General features: G+C 54.3%; 2 protein-coding genes across 3 annotated transcripts; one reads left to right on the forward strand and one right to left on the reverse strand.

Annotated features, from left to right (window-relative positions):
• Window positions 1-164: 164 nt before the first annotated feature.
• Window positions 165-2,433, reverse strand: TSSK3 (testis specific serine kinase 3). Of its 2 annotated transcripts, none has more exons than XM_058718225.1 (2): window positions 2,329-2,433; window positions 165-1,194 (listed from the first exon to the last, which is right to left on the reverse strand). In XM_058718225.1, exons 1-2 carry the CDS (start codon window positions 2,339-2,341, stop codon window positions 533-535), a joined length of 675 nt encoding a protein of 224 aa, XP_058574208.1. In that variant the 5' UTR covers window positions 2,342-2,433; the 3' UTR covers window positions 165-532. The 2 variants fall into 2 exon arrangements, with proteins under 2 accessions (XP_058574208.1, XP_058574206.1); XM_058718223.1 differs by lacking the exon at window positions 2,329-2,433 and adding an exon at window positions 1,921-2,065.
• Window positions 2,434-2,678: 245 nt separating this feature from the next.
• Window positions 2,679-3,515, forward strand: FAM229A (family with sequence similarity 229 member A). The gene is made up of 3 exons (XM_058718226.1): window positions 2,679-2,815; window positions 2,897-3,043; window positions 3,251-3,515. The coding sequence occupies exons 1-3, from the start codon at window positions 2,679-2,681 to the stop codon at window positions 3,351-3,353; spliced, it is 387 nt and encodes a 128-aa protein (XP_058574209.1). The 3' UTR covers window positions 3,354-3,515.
• The last annotated feature ends 12,906 nt before the right edge of the window (window positions 3,516-16,421 follow it).

The raw sequence follows: 16,421 nt of genomic DNA on the forward strand, positions 1-16,421 counted from the left end.
TGGAGCCCGGGGAAGGGGCAGGGATGGTGGAAGTTGGGGGGAAGTCTGGGTCCTGAGGAAACCCCTGGTCCTCATCTCAGACAGCTTAGACTTTGGGATGAGGCAGGGATAGGGCTCCCAATAGGCCTCTTACCAAGACAAGGAGTCAAGAGACCACTTCTGCATTCCCAACGCTTCTGCTTTTATTTGGAAAGGAAGTTGCAGCAACAGTGGTTCCAGCTGCTCTTGGTCATTTTTCTCCTCTCCTCCCCCTGTACATGTATGATTCTGGGGTCTGTTTTTAATTAACTTTAGTTAAAACGCCTGTGTGCAAATCACTTGTTAGCTGTAATAAAAGGGAAGTCTGAATGAGGCCCTGTGGTTCCACCAAGATATTTCAAGGGAAAGAGAGAGAAAAGGCCGGGGAAGGTGTAGGTAAGTTTTAGGACACAAGTAAACTTAAAGTGTAAAATATATATCACCATTTTAGAAGCGCGTTTTTGGGTTTGCTTTCTCCCCCTGCTTTATTGGGGAGGACTTGCCATTGCTTTTATCAAGTGCTTGCTAGCCATGGATGCCAACTAACTTCTTCGATTGAAGGCCGGAGGATCATGTCTGGTTCCAGGAGCCGCTTGAGCAGGTCCTGGCATTCGGCTGAGATGCCCAGATGAGTGGGGAAGGACACCCCCTTCTGCTGCTGCCACAGCATCTTGGGGATGTCTGTGTCGTCAAAAGGTAGGCTGGCACAGAGCATGACGTACAGGACCACGCCCATACTCCAGACGTCGCCCTTCTTGCTATCGTGAGGAATACCCTGCAGCACCTCGGGGGCGGCGTAGGCTGTGCTGCCGCAGAACGTCTGGCTCAGCTCTCGACGTGACTTGGGCAACACCTTAGCGAAGCCAAAGTCAGTCAGCTTCAGGTTGAAGCCCTGCAACAAGGCGTTCTCACACTTGAGGTCCCGGTGGGCCACACCACAGCCATGGCAGTAGCGGATGGCCTCGACCATTTGACGGAAGAGGGCCTTGGCCCGGCTCTCGGGAAGTGGCCCCCCATTCAGCACACAGTCAAAGACGTCCCCGCCTTCAGCCAGCTCCATCACCAGGTAGATTTTCCCGTCAGCAGACTCCAGCATCTCATACACCTGGATGATGTTCTTGTGGTCCAGGGTACGGACAATCTGGAGCTCCCGAGGCAGGAATCTCTGGATAAATTCTGAGGAAACGAGAAAAGAGATGGGATCTCAAGTCCAGGAGGGCATAACCCTTCACTCCTGTCCCTTCCTTCCAGTTTCTCCGCCCAGCATGTCTGGGTCTTGTGCCTTGGTTCCCATTAACAGTCTTAAATGTCTAGCTACTTGGACGTTGCAAAGAATGTTCACTGCTATTATTTTTGTAGTTAATATATTATTCAAAGGAACTACTCCAGGCCATCCTCAAGGACTGTTGTGAGCCGCCTGTGAGACCATGGATATCAAAGTGCTGTGGGGATTTTTAGAAAAAACACACTGAATCTCAGTTATGAGGCCTGATTTGCCATCTCCTCACACCCCTGCCTCCTGACCCACGGTTCTTCCCATGAGCCCGGTCTTCCTTTTTCCCATCCCTAACTGCATTGGCAACCGCTCCTGCCCTCCACCAGCCCAGACCATGGTCTCTCTGCCTGTCTCTGTCCCCCTCCTAGAACAGGGAAGGCCGGCAGGCTGGGCTTCTGGTTCTAAGGACCCTTCACTAACTGCCACTTAAATTTTGGGTTTCGGAGGGTGTGATGTTCCTGGACTCACAGCATCCTTTTGTTCCCCGCTGACCTCCACCAGAGCCACAAACTCTTGGGATTCCTTGGTTGCAGACTAAAGGGGAGGTGGGAATATTCCTTCCCACTGGTGGAAGTGTCCACCCACCTCAACCAGCCCTCCCTTTCTCCAAAGGGGCCCCAGCTCACCTTCCGGCCCTCCCATCTTGTCTATAATTTTAATTGCCACTTTTGTTTGGTGTTTTTTGGAAAATGCTTCTTTGACTTTTGAGTAGGTCCCTTCCCCAATGGTCTTGCCCAGCTGGTACCCATTGGAGAGCAGAAAGTCCTCCATGCTGTCTAGCGCCTCCTTCCTTCCTGTCACCCTCTCAGCTCATGCTGCCTCTGTGAGGCAGCTCTACTCCACCATCGCCCTTGGCCTGCTCCTTTTCCCCCCAAGGACTTCATCCGCAGCCCGTCCCCACGCTAGAACATTCTCCGTCTGGACACAGCAGCCACGGGTGGTGGGGAGGGAGAGGACCAGACATTTTAAAACTCCGGTCCAATTGTGATGTAAATGCTGTGTGACCCTTTGGCCAAAATGGGCAGAGCCCTTACCTGTCCTCACCATCACCACTACCAAATCCAGTATGGGCTAAGTCCCTGCTGCGCCCCCGCCCCCGCGCCAGGCAGGGAGTCGCAGCCCGCCCGGGGGCGCCCCGGGACGTCTGCGCGTCTCCAGGGATGACGGGCTCCTTTTGGACGCCGCCTCGCGGCTGCTTGCCGCCGCCTCCTGCGCCCGGATCGGACTGCGGGGAACCTGCCCGACCCAGTGCCGAGGCGCCATGGCAAAGGCCCTCCAGCCCGGGCTCGCTGGGGCGCGGAGTGCCGGGCAGCCCAGGACGGCTGGAGGTTCCCGACGGGAGGAACGGGCTCTGTGAGGTCAGCGCGCCGCGGCCCGGATCACAATGCAGCCCGCCCCCTCGACGCCCGGGCCGTGGCGCGCCGCAGACACCTGCCGGGCTCCGCCTGGACCGGAGCGTCCTCCCGCGGCCAGGGGTCGGGCAGCTGCTTCCAGCCTGGGACCGGCCTCGGCCTCCGGCAGGTGAGCAACGACCCAGGGGGCGGGCGCGGGCAGGGGGCGCCCGGCGGCCCGGGAGCGGCCTGACCGCCACTGCCCGCGCAGAGCGCCCCGGGGCCTGGACATGAGTGCCCAGGAGCCCTCGCAGGGTCGGAGATTCCCCATTGAGGCCGGAGACTCCCCTGGCCTTGCCGCCGCCCCCGAGTCCCAGGACAGCCCGGAGCCGGTAGCCACGGAGCACAACCCGGTCAGGTGAGACCGGCGCCCTCCCGCGACCCCCTCCGCCGCCCCCGCCCTCTCCGCCGCGCGAAGCTCCCGGCGGCCCGAATCCACTTTCCCTCCCCAGGTCCCCGCCCCCGCGTCAGGGCCCCGCAGCCTCGCCGGAACCCCTTCGGCGGGGCCCGGGTGCACTCCCTGGGCGCGTTCCCAGCAGCATCGGCCGGGTCCCGCTTTCCCCAGGCCGCTTCGACGCTGCCCGGGCTGCCACTGCCTGACACTGTTGCACGTGCCCATCGACGTCTACCTGGCCATGGGCGGGAGCCCCCGGGCCCGCGCCACCTGAGGGCGCCTGCGCACGGCGGCTCCCCGGGAGCCGGGCGGGACGAGGCCCGCCGCGGGCCACCACGCTGAGGTCGCGCGCGCCGAGCACGAGACAATGATGCACATTTTAAAATAAAAGAATGATGCACATTTTAATAAAGCACAGCATAAACTGTTCTTTCCACTCCAGGCTGGCCGTGTATGTCTATCCCGTCGATCTGCCCGCAAATTGCTCTGCCCCATCCAATAGCACCTTCCTTTCGGCTGTCTCCTCCCTTTGACCTAGCCGTAGAGGTCCGCCCTCCCAGTCCGCGCCAAGCCTTTCCCCCATTTCTTACTGGTCATGACCCCTTCCAGGGCAACCTTACCCCCTGCCGTCGTCCTTCTCATCCCTCTCCTTGGTTCTCCATTGAAATTGGCATAGCTGTGCTGCGTTCTGGGGGTCCCGAGAAGCTCTGGACTGGAGAGGTTGGACAGACAACTTAGGATAAAGAGAATGGCCGCCCACACTAGGCCCGTTTAATTCTCCCAAGATGGAATTAGATTTTGCTACCTGCTGTTCTGTGACCCTGGGCACCTCTGGCTTTGTTGGAGGGATTAGGGGCCTCCTAGGCCATCTAGAGCTTTGATTTCTCCTAGGAGAGGTGGGACCAGAAAAAGATAGGGAAAGAAATCGTTTGAAAGACTTTGATTTCTGGGAGCCTGGGTGGCTCAGTCCGTTGAGCATCGGACTTTGGCTCAGGTCACGATCCCATAGCTTGCGGGTTCTAGACTCACATCAGGCTGTGCTGACAGCTTGGAGCCTGCTTCGGATTCTGTGTCTCCTTCTCTCTCTCTGCCCCTCCCCTGCTTGTGCTCTGTGTGTCTCTCAAAAATAAATAAACATTTAAAAAAGAAGAACTCTAGGAACCACAGCAATTTTTTTTTTTTTAAGAAAGATTTTGATTTCTCATTTCTATTTTATAGGTGGGGGAACTGAGCCTTGAGAGACTTTCCCAGGGTTCCCCCAGATGATAGGTGGATAGGCTAGCACACTCCTCAGTATCCTCTGACTTAATACTCTAAAATTTACATCCATGGGGAGGGTGGGGGGAAGAGGGGGTCCATGACCCAAGGCTGCCTGGAAGTGTGACATTGAACTGAACAAGTATTTTCCACTTTCCACTTTTGTTTTAATGAGCCTGGATTATTTTAATATTGGAAAAAATATACGTAACCCAAAAGTCAGGTTCAGTCTCCTGCCCCCTGAAATCAAAGTACAAATGACTTAACACCCCTACTCCACATGGGGTAGAAGTCCCAGTCCTCCCAAGAGCACTTCAGAATTCCACAGTCACCCAAAAGGACCACCATTGTCGATCTCCACACAATTTCTCTCCCAGGCAGTCCCAAATGTAGGAGACTTATTACAAGAGAACAGGATGTCAGTATATTGCACACCTGAAACTAAGTACACTGTAGGTTAACTAACTGGAATTTAAATTAAAACTTAAAAAAAAAATTTTTAAATACATTATTATTTTTTGAAATTTAATTTATTTTGAGAGAGAGAGAGAGCACAGACGGAACAGAGAGAGAGCGGGAGAGAGAGAATCCCAAACAGGCTCTGCACCAACCAGCACAGAACCCGATGCGGAGTTCGAACCCACGAACCATGATGAGATCATGACCTGAGCCAAAGTCGGATGCTTAACGGACTGAGCCACCCAGGTGCCCCTAAAAAAGATATACATTAGAAAAAATAGTAGTAATAAAGAGGAGAGAATGTTTGCCAAGAAAGGGTCTACTTCAAAGTGAGGACTTTAGACTTGACCATCCACTGCCTGGTCCTTCAAACACCCTAGTTCTTAAAAGCCCTTCCATGCCTCTCTTTCTCTTTCACCCACCAGGAGAATCCCTGGCTTCAGGCCACAGTGCTGGTTTCACTCTCCCCTTTATTCCTCTCCTCCTCCACCCTTAATTCCTAGAGAGCCCCCAGGGCTCTCAATACTCTCTATTAAGTGGAGTAATCCAGCTGTTTCCATCCCCAACAAACTCCAGGCAGGCCCTACTCAGCCTAACAACCTGGGCTGCTGCTCTGCAGAAAAAGGGCCTTCTTCCCTGGAAACAGTACCCCTCCTCCTTAGGAGGCCACTGTAAGTTTAGAGAGAAAAAAAATTATTGGCCTCTGTATTGATAAGGTCTCTCCTTTGCAGGCAACTAAAGTTAACTTATGCCAAAAAGGAATGGATTGTTTCAAGTGGCTGGGGAAGGATATAAACTTTCCACATACCTAATCTTAAAGGAAGAACTGTAGGAACCAGGATGTTGGCTGGGCCCACTAGGACTGCCCCCTTTTGTTCCTCTCTAATCCCTGATTATCTCCTCTGGGCAGGAAACATGGCTGCTGCTGTTTGGAAATCTGCAATTGGAAGGGAGAGTGCTTTCTCCCAGTCTCAGTTTACCTGACCTTGGGAAGGGCAGTGATTGGCCCTTCTTAAGTCACATGCACACTCCTTCGGCCAGTTACCATTATCAGGGAAATGGGAGATTATAACTGATGAGCTGGGCCAGCCGTGAGCCTACCCTGGAGTTAGAAGCATGGCCAGGTGACTGAGAGCATCACCAGAAAATAATGGGCAGAGATGGAGAAAAATTCCAGGAGCAGAGAGAGCTTATGCAAAGATCAGGTATACCTGGAGGAAAAGAAGCCTGAAAAGAAGAGACAGAGAGTGGCGGGAGCCAGGGTGACAACTCCGTTCTGTGGCATTGAGGAGCCTTGGACAGTGTGACCAGGAGCCAGGCCACCGGGTTCTAGCTCAGGCCCTGCCCCTCACTCGGCCAATACAAATCTACCAGCCAGGCCTGTGCAGGGCACTGGGGATTCAGAGTGAACTTGAAGGACACAGATACTGGCCCTTTTGGAACTCACATAGCCTAGCAGGTGGAAAGCCTCACTCAGGCAAGCCCCTTCTTCACTGGCAAAAAAAAAAAAAAAAAAAAAGCGGGTGGGGAGTGCCTGGCTGGCTCGGTCACTCTTGATCTTGGGGTTGTAAGTTCAAGCCCCACGCTGAGTGTAGAGATTATTTAAATAAATAAATAAACTTTAATTTTACCAAAAAGGCACCAATGGATCTCTATGGACTTTGCCAGCCCCAAGACGCTAAATCCTTCCTATTTTCCTTTCTCCCGTCTTCTCGATCCTCCTTTCCTTTAAAAAAGATTTGCTGCCAGCCACCCCACATATATGAGTGATGCAAAGATTTCAAACACAGACCTTGCAGATGGGCCAGACCCTGGGGCTGGTTAGCTCCACTAGATGGAGGGAACTTCTCCGGCAAAGGCCTGGAGGCAGAAAAGCAGAGGGTGAGTTCCAGGAAGTCAGTTCAGTCAGCTTCTACCAACACCTACCTCTCTGGGCTACACCAGGTGCTGAGAACCAGGCTTGATTCTGACAGATTCCTGGCCCTTGCAGAGCTCAGAATTCAGGGGATCCAGTGATGAGTTAACAGAAGACAAGCTGGATCAAGGAGGCCTTGAATTTGAGCTTTTTTTCTGTAGCTGACAAGGGAGCATGACAGGTTCCATCCTGAGTCACTTCCCTCTCCTATTTCTCTTCTCCTTTTCCATCCTGTTCTCTGTTTCTTCCTCCCTGACCTCCCCGCCTCGCCCCCCGCCCTGCAGCCTCCAGAAAAGCCACTGGCCTAAATTGTAGTCTTAGAGTTGAGTCTTGACTCTGCCGTTTACCAGCTGTGCAAACTTAGGCTAGTTACTTAGCCTTTCAGAGTCTCCATTTCCAAATCTGTAAAATGGGGTTAATGACACCTGCTGGAAGGTTTCATGCATGTACAGCACCAGGCAGGAATCTCTGGCACAGGTAGCACTTGAGCAAGAGAGGCTGCTGCTGCTGCTGCCCCTACCTCTGGCTCCAAGGGGCAGCGGAGAGCCAAGCCAGTCATGTCCCCAGGGGCTGGGCCATGTCCAGCCTTGGAGAGGACTGGGGAATCCCTTTTCGCTTTCCTCTGCCAACTTCCCAGCAGTTCCGCTCATGAACTTAGGAACTTGGTCGGGGGACATTTCCAGGGGAATCCCCAGGTGGAAAAGGGAGAGCTGCCTCCTTCACCCTCGAGGGTAAAGCTGTCCCTAGACCCCAAAGCAGGACCCCCAGATTCCAACTTTATTCTCTGGGCCCAAGGAATAGGGAGGCATCTGGGGAAAGGGGCATGCTCGAATCACTGCTTCCCCTGACTCGCCTCTCAGGCGCCCTATTAGCTAGCCCCTCCCTAAAGGAACCCCTTTTAGAAGGAGGGGGCGAAGTACAGATGGACCCCCCAGGTTACCATGGAGATGGCAGGGAAAAGGTTGCTGTATCGTCATGGCAACAATTGACGTCAGTACTACCATTTCCCGTTGCTTGATATGGGGGGGAGGGGGGCAGCCACCCCAACCACAAGCAAATACCCCACAAAGCCTCCTCCCCTTACTGAGCCGATCAACCAGGGGGTCGACAGGCTTAATATAGCACAGAGTTAAAAGCAGTGTCTGATGTCAGTCAAACTTTGGTTCAAATCCTCATTCTGCCTCGTGTTAGCTGTGGGAATTTGAGCAAGTTCCTTAAGCTCTGGAAGTCTCATTGTACAAGGGGGATGAAGGAGTTATGTGCCTCCAAGGGTTACTGTGAGGACTGCATGGGATCACACAGGTAATGGGCATTCGGCCAGCTCATGGTTGGTGCACCCTGACATTGGGGGCTGTTGAGTCTTCAGGTACCCATTAATGGATGTGGCACTTCAGATATAGAAGCACAGCCCCTAGAGAGCCTAGAGAGGATTTCCGAGGACTGGGCCCCTGCGTCCGAGCATCTCAGAATTGGGGGGTCTCAAGGTGGAGCAGAGACAGTGGAATTTCCAGACTCTGAGGAAACCCCAGATGCCACTTTCCTGAAACCCCATCACATCCGGGCTCTGACCCAACTTCCCCTTTCTCCTCCCCTCTGCCTCCTCCAAGGCCTTCTCAGCAGCCTTCTACCTCTTGGGCCTCGATCTGGTCTTCGAGAGAAAAGCACATGGAAAGCACTAGACACGCCTCAGCAATTCACATAACGCTCTTCCCACCTTTCAGCACGCTGTTCCTTCTGCCTGGAATAGCCTCCCTCCCAACCCCACTTACCCTTCAGACATCCACCAATTGTCACTTCTCAAGGAAGCCTCCTCTGACCACCTGTCCTTCCCCTCTCATAGCGCCTGCTTATCTGTTCCTTGATGCGTGACGAATGTCTGTTTTCCCCCATCACACTGTGGACTCACTGAGGGCAGGGGCTGTGTCGTGTTCATCCTGACATCCCAGGGGCCTAGAATGGCCGGGCTCAGGAGTTTGTAGGATGTCTGCGGATTAGACGAGCTAGTGAATGCTCGGTAAGTCCGTAGGGGAGAGGCCCCAGTGCTGTGTGGAGAAGGAACAGAACCAGCTAGGAGACCCAGAATGGTTCCCCCAGTGAATCTCAGATGAGCAGCAGTTACCCAGGCAAGGACATGGAGGTGGGAAATGTCCCCGGCACTGTGATTGGTGCATGCCCAGGATGAGCTGAGTGTTGAAGACACTGTCCAGAGGGACGTACTCATGTTTTGGAAATACAACGCTGGCTGCTTTGTGGGGAACAGGCCACATAAAGGGATAGAGAGTAGCAACAGGGAGACCAGTCAGGAGGCTGCCGTGTCCTCCCAGGTGAAAGGCAACGGTGTTGGACCAGGCATTCATTAGCAATGGAAATAGAAGCAGTGGGATTTTTTAAATGCGAGGGCCCCTGGGTGGCTCAGTCATTAGGCATCTGACTCTTGACTTCAGCTCAGGTCACGATCTCACAGTTTGTGAGTTCGAGCCCATCAGGGTCCGCACTGACAGCCTGCTCAAGATTCTCTCCTTTCTCGAAATAAATACATAAGCTTGAACATAAAATAAAATGTTCTGGAGAGGACAGGATTTCATAGCTGCTTAAATATGAAAGAGAGAAGAGCCTAGAAAAAAAACCCAGATTTTTGGTCCTGGCAACCAAGAAAATGACCAAGCTAAGGAACATAGGAGGGAAGGCAGGCATGGGGCATGTTTCCTGTGAGGTGGGGCACCTGGGGGGAGGGGGAGGGGGTGGGGGAAGGGATGTCCAGGAGACAGGTGTAGGGCAGAGAAGACAGATCAGAGCTGAAAGAGAGAAGTGAGTCTCTGACATGGGTGGACACCCAAGGCACGGGAACCAATGAGATCCCCTTGGGACCTGATTAGGCAGTAAGCAAAGGATGAGAAATTTGCCATGTGGCAGCAACCAGTAAGATGGCAAGAAAATCAAGAGTGCACAGTGTCCAGAAAAACAAGAACACGAAAGTATTTCAAGTAGGAGGGAGTATTTGTATTGAAGTCAGCCACTGCTAAAGGGTCAAGTCAGATAAAGACTCACGAGCATCTCTCGAATTTAGCAACAAGAAGGTCAGTGGTGACCTTGACGAGCGAGCGTTCCTGTGGAATGGTGGGGGAGGAAGCCAGATTGCAGGGGCTGAGTGAGGAAGTGGAAACAGCGTGTGTACACAACTCTTTCAAGAATGTTGGCTGTGAAGGGGAGCTGGAGAAGGACATGGGTTGAAGGAGGGCTTTCTTCTTTTTCAAAGATAGGAAAGACTAGAGCCTGTTTGTTTGCTGCTGGGAAGGAGCCATCAGGGAGGGAGAGGTTGGAGATGGCGAAAAGAGGAAGGGATAAAGGCAGGGAAGATTCCCTAAGGGAGGAAAAATCCCCAAATATGGCTGCACAGTTGGGGGGCAAGTCAGGGCCTGTACTGGGCCCTGGGGGCTCAGAACAGCTGCCCACTCTCCCCAGCAGCCAGTGTGAGTCACTGGGGGGGAAATAGCCCAAACTGGCAGTGTGGGAAAGGGAGCTGGGCCAGCACGTTCCTCAGGATCCCCAGGGGGTCGGGGAGCAGGGCCCAGCCTGGGCTCTGAGCCCTGAGCTCTGAGCCCTGAACCCCATGCTCTGACCAGAACAAGGGCACAGAGGAGCTGCCTCACCCTTTGGAGGGGCAGGCAGAGTAGTATGAGGCCTGGGTTTTTCTTTTGGCTTTTTTTCTGCCACTCTCTGAACCTCAGTTTCCCCTCCCAAAAGAGTGTGTTAGACCAGATCGAGGGCTTTTAACTTTTTGGGGGGAGGCGTGGGGGAGGGGGGGAGATGCTGTCACAGATCCTTTCTAAATTCTTCCCAGAAATATATGTGTATTTGGAACTTTGAGACAGTTTAGGGGGTCCTGGATCCCCAGAAGTTCACTCATAGAATGTCTCCAGATAAGAACCCTGAACTAGTGTTGGTTGAGGAGCCTTCTGCCTCTGACATTTGAAAGTGCCCTGGAGCAAGGGAAAAGGCTCTCATAAGGGTCATGGGAGGCAGAGGTAGAGGACTCAAGCCTGGGAGCAGGGCCACGTTTTGAGGTGCGGGTTCTGCCTGAGCATGCCATCAGGGGTCTGCCTGGGTGGCATGGGCACAGTTTAACTGGCAGCTGACCTTACTGCCATCCGCCCCCTCTTGCTGCCTCTGCCCTTCTGTCCTCGGTCCTGGGGGGGATGGGGTGGGGAGGAGCGTCTCGGGAGATCCTGGGTATCTGGTGCCTGGCCCCCTCCCACCAAAGCAGCTGGTGAAGTCAGACCATAGACCAGACCCCACCCGCCCGAGGGGGCTGGTGCTGCCCCCACCCTGCTCTGCCAGCTGACGCCTCCTGCTAAAAACAGCCGTCCCGGGGGGACTATGGGCTTTCAGGCCTCCCCCTCCACCCCCGGCAGGTATTTAAGAGGCCGAAGCAGGGCCAGGCGGGCTGGACGCCATGCTATTCACCGAGACTGCCCACTTCGTAGTGAATTTTCTTCTGTCCCGGTGAGGGGGCCCCGGGGAGGGCGCTGGCGGGATAAAGGGGTCTGGTCCCGCAGCCGGGGGAGGAGGCGTCCAGGCCTGAGTGCCCCGATGCAACCCCTCCAATGTCCCTCCCCGTCCCTCTAAAGTGTCGACCAAGAGTGACTCTGCCCCGCCGCGTCTGATCCGAGGCGGCTCCCTTCTCCTCGCCCGTCGTGCTCTGGGGTGACTGCTGCCCCGTTTCACCCAGCAGACGGCCCCGGGCCACGCCCCCGCACCGCCTGGACCAGGAGTTGTGTTTCTGGGGCTGCCGGGGCCCGGCCTTGCCGGCGCCTGCCTCCCGCCGCAGCCTGGGCGACTACTGGCTGAGCCCGCAGCGTCGCCGCCCGCCGGGCGCCGCCTGGCGCTGGCCAGCGCGGAACCTGCTGCTGCTGCCGGGGGCCACCGGCCTGGCAGACGTACCCTCGGCGCGCTGGCCCAGCTGCTACAGCGCGCGCCCGCGCCTCACGTGAGCGCGCGGGGCGGGGCCGAGGCCCTGGAGGGGTGGGGCGGGGACGGGGCGCGGGTGGGAGGTGGGGCCTGAGCGAAAGAGCGCATCCCCAGAGCCCAGGGCCTGTCAGGGGTTGGATAGACTGGGCTTGACGGTGCCTGGGAGCGGGAGGAGGAGGCGGCACTGAGTAGGAAGGGCGGGGCCTGAGGCTGCTGAGAGCCGAGGGAAGGGGCGGGGCTATGCGGAATGGGCGTAGACCCGGAGGGAGGCGGAGCCTTGCCCCTATCCTGTCTGTCCAATTTTCCCTCCCTCCAGATGGAAGCACCGATGGCAGAATATTAACTATCAATTTCTGGGCAAGAGGAAGAGACATCTAGTTCCCCTGCGCCCGTGAGAACCGGTGAGGGGAGGGGCCAAGAGAGGGCGCGGCCGATAGGGGCGGGACCCCTGGGGAAAGCGGTTCCAGAGGCGGGGCCTAGCGGTGAGGTGGGGGAAGAGCAAGGTGTGAGCACCTAGTGGGTCCTCAGCAGCCGTTCCCTCCCGGAGGGTTGAGCCACGATGCGAAGGGCCCCTAGGGCTGCTGTGGGACTCTGCGGGGTTACCCATCCGTTCCTTTCTCTACCACAAACAGTTTTTTGAAAAGATTGACGGGTCTGGGGCCCCTGGCTGGCTCAGTCACTGGAGTGTGTGACTCTTGATCTCTGGGTTGTGAGTTCCAGCCCCACACTGGGTATAGAGGTTACTTAAATATACATATATATTTAAAATATATATATATATATATATATATATATACAGAATCTAAAAGGTTGATGGATTTGACTATTAAAATTTCTGTTCATCAAAAGGCACCTAAAAATGTAAAATAGGCAGGGGCGCTTGCGTGGCTCTGTCGGTTGCGCGTGGGTCTCTTGATTTCTGCTCCAGTCATGATCTCTATGTTCAGTGAGATCGAACCCTGTGTCCGTCTCTGCACTGACAGCGTGGAGCCAGTTGGAGTTTCTCTCTCCCTCCCTCTCTCTCTCTCTCTCTGCCCTTCACCTGCTCACTTGCTCTCTCTCAAAATAAATAAACTTAATTTTTTTAAATGTTTATTCGTTTTTGAGAGAGAGGGAGCATGAGCAAGGGAGGGACAGAGAGAGAGGCACCACAGAGGATCCAAAGCAGGCTCTGTGCTGACTGCAGCTAGCCCGATGTGGGGCTCGAACTCAGAACAGCGGGTTTATGACCTGAGCCGGAGTCGGAGTCGGGCACTTAACCAACTGAGCCACCCAGGCACCCCTCAAAATAAATTAATTTAAAAAAGGGTAAAATACACAGAGGGGCACCTGACTGGCTCAGTCAGCAGAGTATGCAACTCTTGATCTCAAGTTCATGAATTGGAGTCCCACGTTAGGCATAGAGACTACTTTAAAACAATAGTAATAATAATAAAGGTAAAACAGCATTCCAAACAAGTCTCCTGCCTAGCAACCTAAGAGAAAGGAAAGCTCTGGTTGCCTTGAAGGCACCATCCTGGCAGTCATCCTATGATGCGTATCTCTGAATATCTGTGTCCACCGCTGAGCGTGGTTCCGTTTCTCTGGGTATCCATCTCTGATCTCTATGTCCATTCATTTATTCAACAAATACTTATCAAGGGCCTATTTTAGTTTGTGCCAGGTTTATATTCCGAGTCATCGGGTTCACACTGGCAAAACGAACTACTGAAGTCCCTGCCCTCATGGGGCTTACATTCTGGTTAGAGAGACCGACAATAAAAAGAAGTCAGAGATAAACAGTGTGCTGTGCTTGAGAAGAACAAGCTGGGCCAGCTGCTTTATATGGAATGAGCAGGGACTTTGTCTTATCTAGAACAGTGCCTGACTCATAATTGAGGCTCAGTAAATGGTTTTTTGTTTTTATTTTTGTTTTGTTTGTTTTTTGGGGGGCTTGGTAAATGTTGAATGAATGCATGGGTTGGTCTGAGAAGGTAACTCTCAGTCAAGGTGTGAAGGATGAGGGTCAGCCACTCCAGACCCTGGGAAGAGTGTTCTGAGCAGAGGGAACAGCCTACGTTCAGTGGGTGGCCCCTTGCCTCTGGCTGTCTGCCCTGGAGTCTCCCTGTTTGCTGTGTCTCTGTTTCTCTTTGCTGTCTCCGTGATCTTGGGAATCGAAGGGCAGGTTTAAACAGCGGCCCTCCAGGGGCTCTGGAAGTGAGGTCACTGCCGATCTGATTCACCCCCTGGACTCTGACCTAACTAGTCTGGCCTGGCCATTCCCCCTGGAAGCAGGCCCTCCCCGTGGCCGCCTGAGTCCCACAGCCTCTGGCTCCTTCCCAGAGTAGCATCCTGTAACCCGGCAGGAAGTCCCTCATGCTATCTAACCACAGTCCTGCCAAGGGAGCCCCGGCCCTTCCTCTCATTCTGCCTTGCAGGCAGAGGAGTCCTGCCTGGACAGAGAACCCAGTAAAGACCTAACACAGTGGGAATAATACCCTCCTGCAGCCCCGGGGAGGCGAACCGCAGAGGGGCCGAGTGATAACTCATCTCAGAAGCCTCTGCCACAGCCATTTTTCTCACTGAGTCCTTCAACACCCCATTTTACAGACAGAAATTCCAGCAGGCCCAGAGAGGAAAACGGGGCAGAACTGGGACCAGAACCCAGATCTCTTGTCAAAATAGTAATAATCGTAACAACAAATCCATATTGCTCATTTATTCTCTGCCAGGTACTATGCAGAAACTTGGCGTGAGTTTTCTTTTTTAAGACTTTTCACAAACCTACAAGGCGGATACCATTATTATTTCCATTATCCTCAGAGGAGGAGACTGAGGCTCAGAGCCATCACGTGACTTGCCCAAGGACACCCAGAGTGTTGGTGGCAGAGCTGCGTGTGACACCAGGCAGTGTGGAGTGCCCAGGTACACACCCTGCGCCCCGGGGCTCCAGAGGAGTGTCACGGATGTCTGTTTTCCAGGGATCTCGGGAGACAGGCTTCAGGTTCATCACATGATTGTCCCAAGGCTGACTGGTGCCAAGCCACGATGAGCAGGAAGATGTCCTGGGAACAATGCACAGTCCCATGTCCCTCTCTGTGCGTGAAGATTCTCTACGTTTGCCTTCTCCCCTGGGATCTCCATGTTTCTGCCCCTCACTGCCCAAATAAAGCAGTTTTCACCTCTCTCTGGCTCTCTCTACTTTGGGCATGATCATTTCGGTTCTCCCCACCCACACACACTGAATTAGACTGAACCCACAGGGCTGGGAGGGCATCTGCGGTCACTCCTGACCCTTCCCCTGCTCCCAGATCTCCCCGAGCCCCCTCCGTGGCACAGACTAGATGAACCAGACCTGGCTCCTGCTGTCCAGACTCTCACAGTGCCATAGCTAGAGAAAGACAGACACATACGCCAGCTCAGTAAAGTGCTGCAGGAGGGTGACATTAGTTTGTCTGGGGCACAGTGAGTCCTCCGATGGATCGGGAAAGACTTCAGGACGGCTTCCTCGAGCTAAATCTTAACAGGTAGGCAGGCACTGAGTAGGCACACACAGGGAACAGCACTCCAGGCAGAGTGGGCAGCACGGAGGAAGTTTCCTTCATATACAGGCTGAAATGGTCATCCCGCTGAGGGAACTGTGAGACTGGCAGCCAGTGGGCTCAGCCTAAAATGAGGCTAACTGGGCCTGGACCTTCAAAGACCTTGAACGCCAAGACAAGGGGTTGGACATTCTCCAGGAGGTTGAGAGCCAAGGACAGGATTAAAGCAAAGGAGGGACACGGTCGCCTCATGGCATCTCCAGGTCTAGACCCCCTTCCCTGAGTCTCAGGGTCCATGCTGGTGAATGAGTAGTCTCTGACTCTCAACTAGGTCCAAGGCCTCAGGGCACCTGTCCCTGTGCTCCCCCTCACACACTCTCCTGGCTCCTACCTGAGACTGAGGCCAAGAGTGGATCCTGCCCGGCCTCAGAGGGTGCTGATGGCTGGAGGAGGGAGTCTTTGGGCTGCTATCCTAACTCATCCACTCATGGTCAACACCAGCTCCCTTCCCAACCCCATGAGACCCACATATGGCCCATCCCATGCCCTTGGTGGGGGCCTCAGTCATGTAAACAGGTAACTACAGGGCAGCCCCACTCTAGCTCCCCAAAGGAGCAGGCTCCTAGAACCATCTCCCTTCCTCCTCCAGCCCCTCTCCCTCCACATGGGACCCAGTCCCGGTCTCTAGTGCTCCCTGCTCCCTGACTGTCTCTGGATATTGTCTTCTCCTCCTGCCCTCTGGCCTCACCTAGTTCCGGCCACTATCACTTTCATCTGGATCAGTCTCTTCCTGGTTTTCTCACCAACAACTCTGTCCCATCTACACTACCAGAGTCTGTTTTCCTGTTTTGTATGTCCTTGTGGGTCATCCAGGTTGATCTCCAAGGGTAGCTGGAGTTCTGGAGAGATCTAGGCTAGAGACAGAGATTTCAGTCATCAGCATATAGACTTTCTCTCTCTCTCTCTTTCTCTTTCTCTCTCTCTCTCACCCACCCACCCCCCCCCCCACACACACACACACATTTCTGTCTAGACCCATGGATCCTAATGACATCCCAAAGTCACCTCGCCTCAACCTGTCCCAAACTGACCTCTCTGTTCCCAAGCGTACCCACTGCTCCTCCTCTAAGCTTCCATGGACCACTTGGCACCTCCTTCCCGTCATTTGTCCAAGCTGGACCTTCAGCATTTGGCCATGCTCCGTCCTTCCTCCTCAGGGGCT

The sequence above is a fragment of the Neofelis nebulosa genome, chromosome 2 (genome assembly GCF_028018385.1).
Source record: "Neofelis nebulosa isolate mNeoNeb1 chromosome 2, mNeoNeb1.pri, whole genome shotgun sequence".
Taxonomy (NCBI): domain Eukaryota; kingdom Metazoa; phylum Chordata; class Mammalia; order Carnivora; family Felidae; genus Neofelis; species Neofelis nebulosa.

What these genes read in the sequence shown, in the direction of transcription:
- TSSK3 (XM_058718223.1), bottom strand. Translation starts at nt 2,065, where the DNA reads ATGGAGGACTTTCTGCTCTCCAATGGGTACCAGCTGGGCAAGACCATT. An exon ending in CAAGATGGGAGGGCCGGAAG is followed by an intron (nt 1,195 to 1,920) that starts GTGAGCTGGGGC and finishes TCGTTTCCTCAG; the next exon opens with AATTTATCCAGAGATTCCTG.
- FAM229A (XM_058718226.1), top strand. Translation starts at nt 2,679, where the DNA reads ATGCAGCCCGCCCCCTCGACGCCCGGGCCGTGGCGCGCCGCAGACACC. An exon ending in CCGGCCTCGGCCTCCGGCAG is followed by an intron (nt 2,816 to 2,896) that starts GTGAGCAACGAC and finishes CTGCCCGCGCAG; the next exon opens with AGCGCCCCGGGGCCTGGACA. An exon ending in ACGGAGCACAACCCGGTCAG is followed by an intron (nt 3,044 to 3,250) that starts GTGAGACCGGCG and finishes CGCTTTCCCCAG; the next exon opens with GCCGCTTCGACGCTGCCCGG.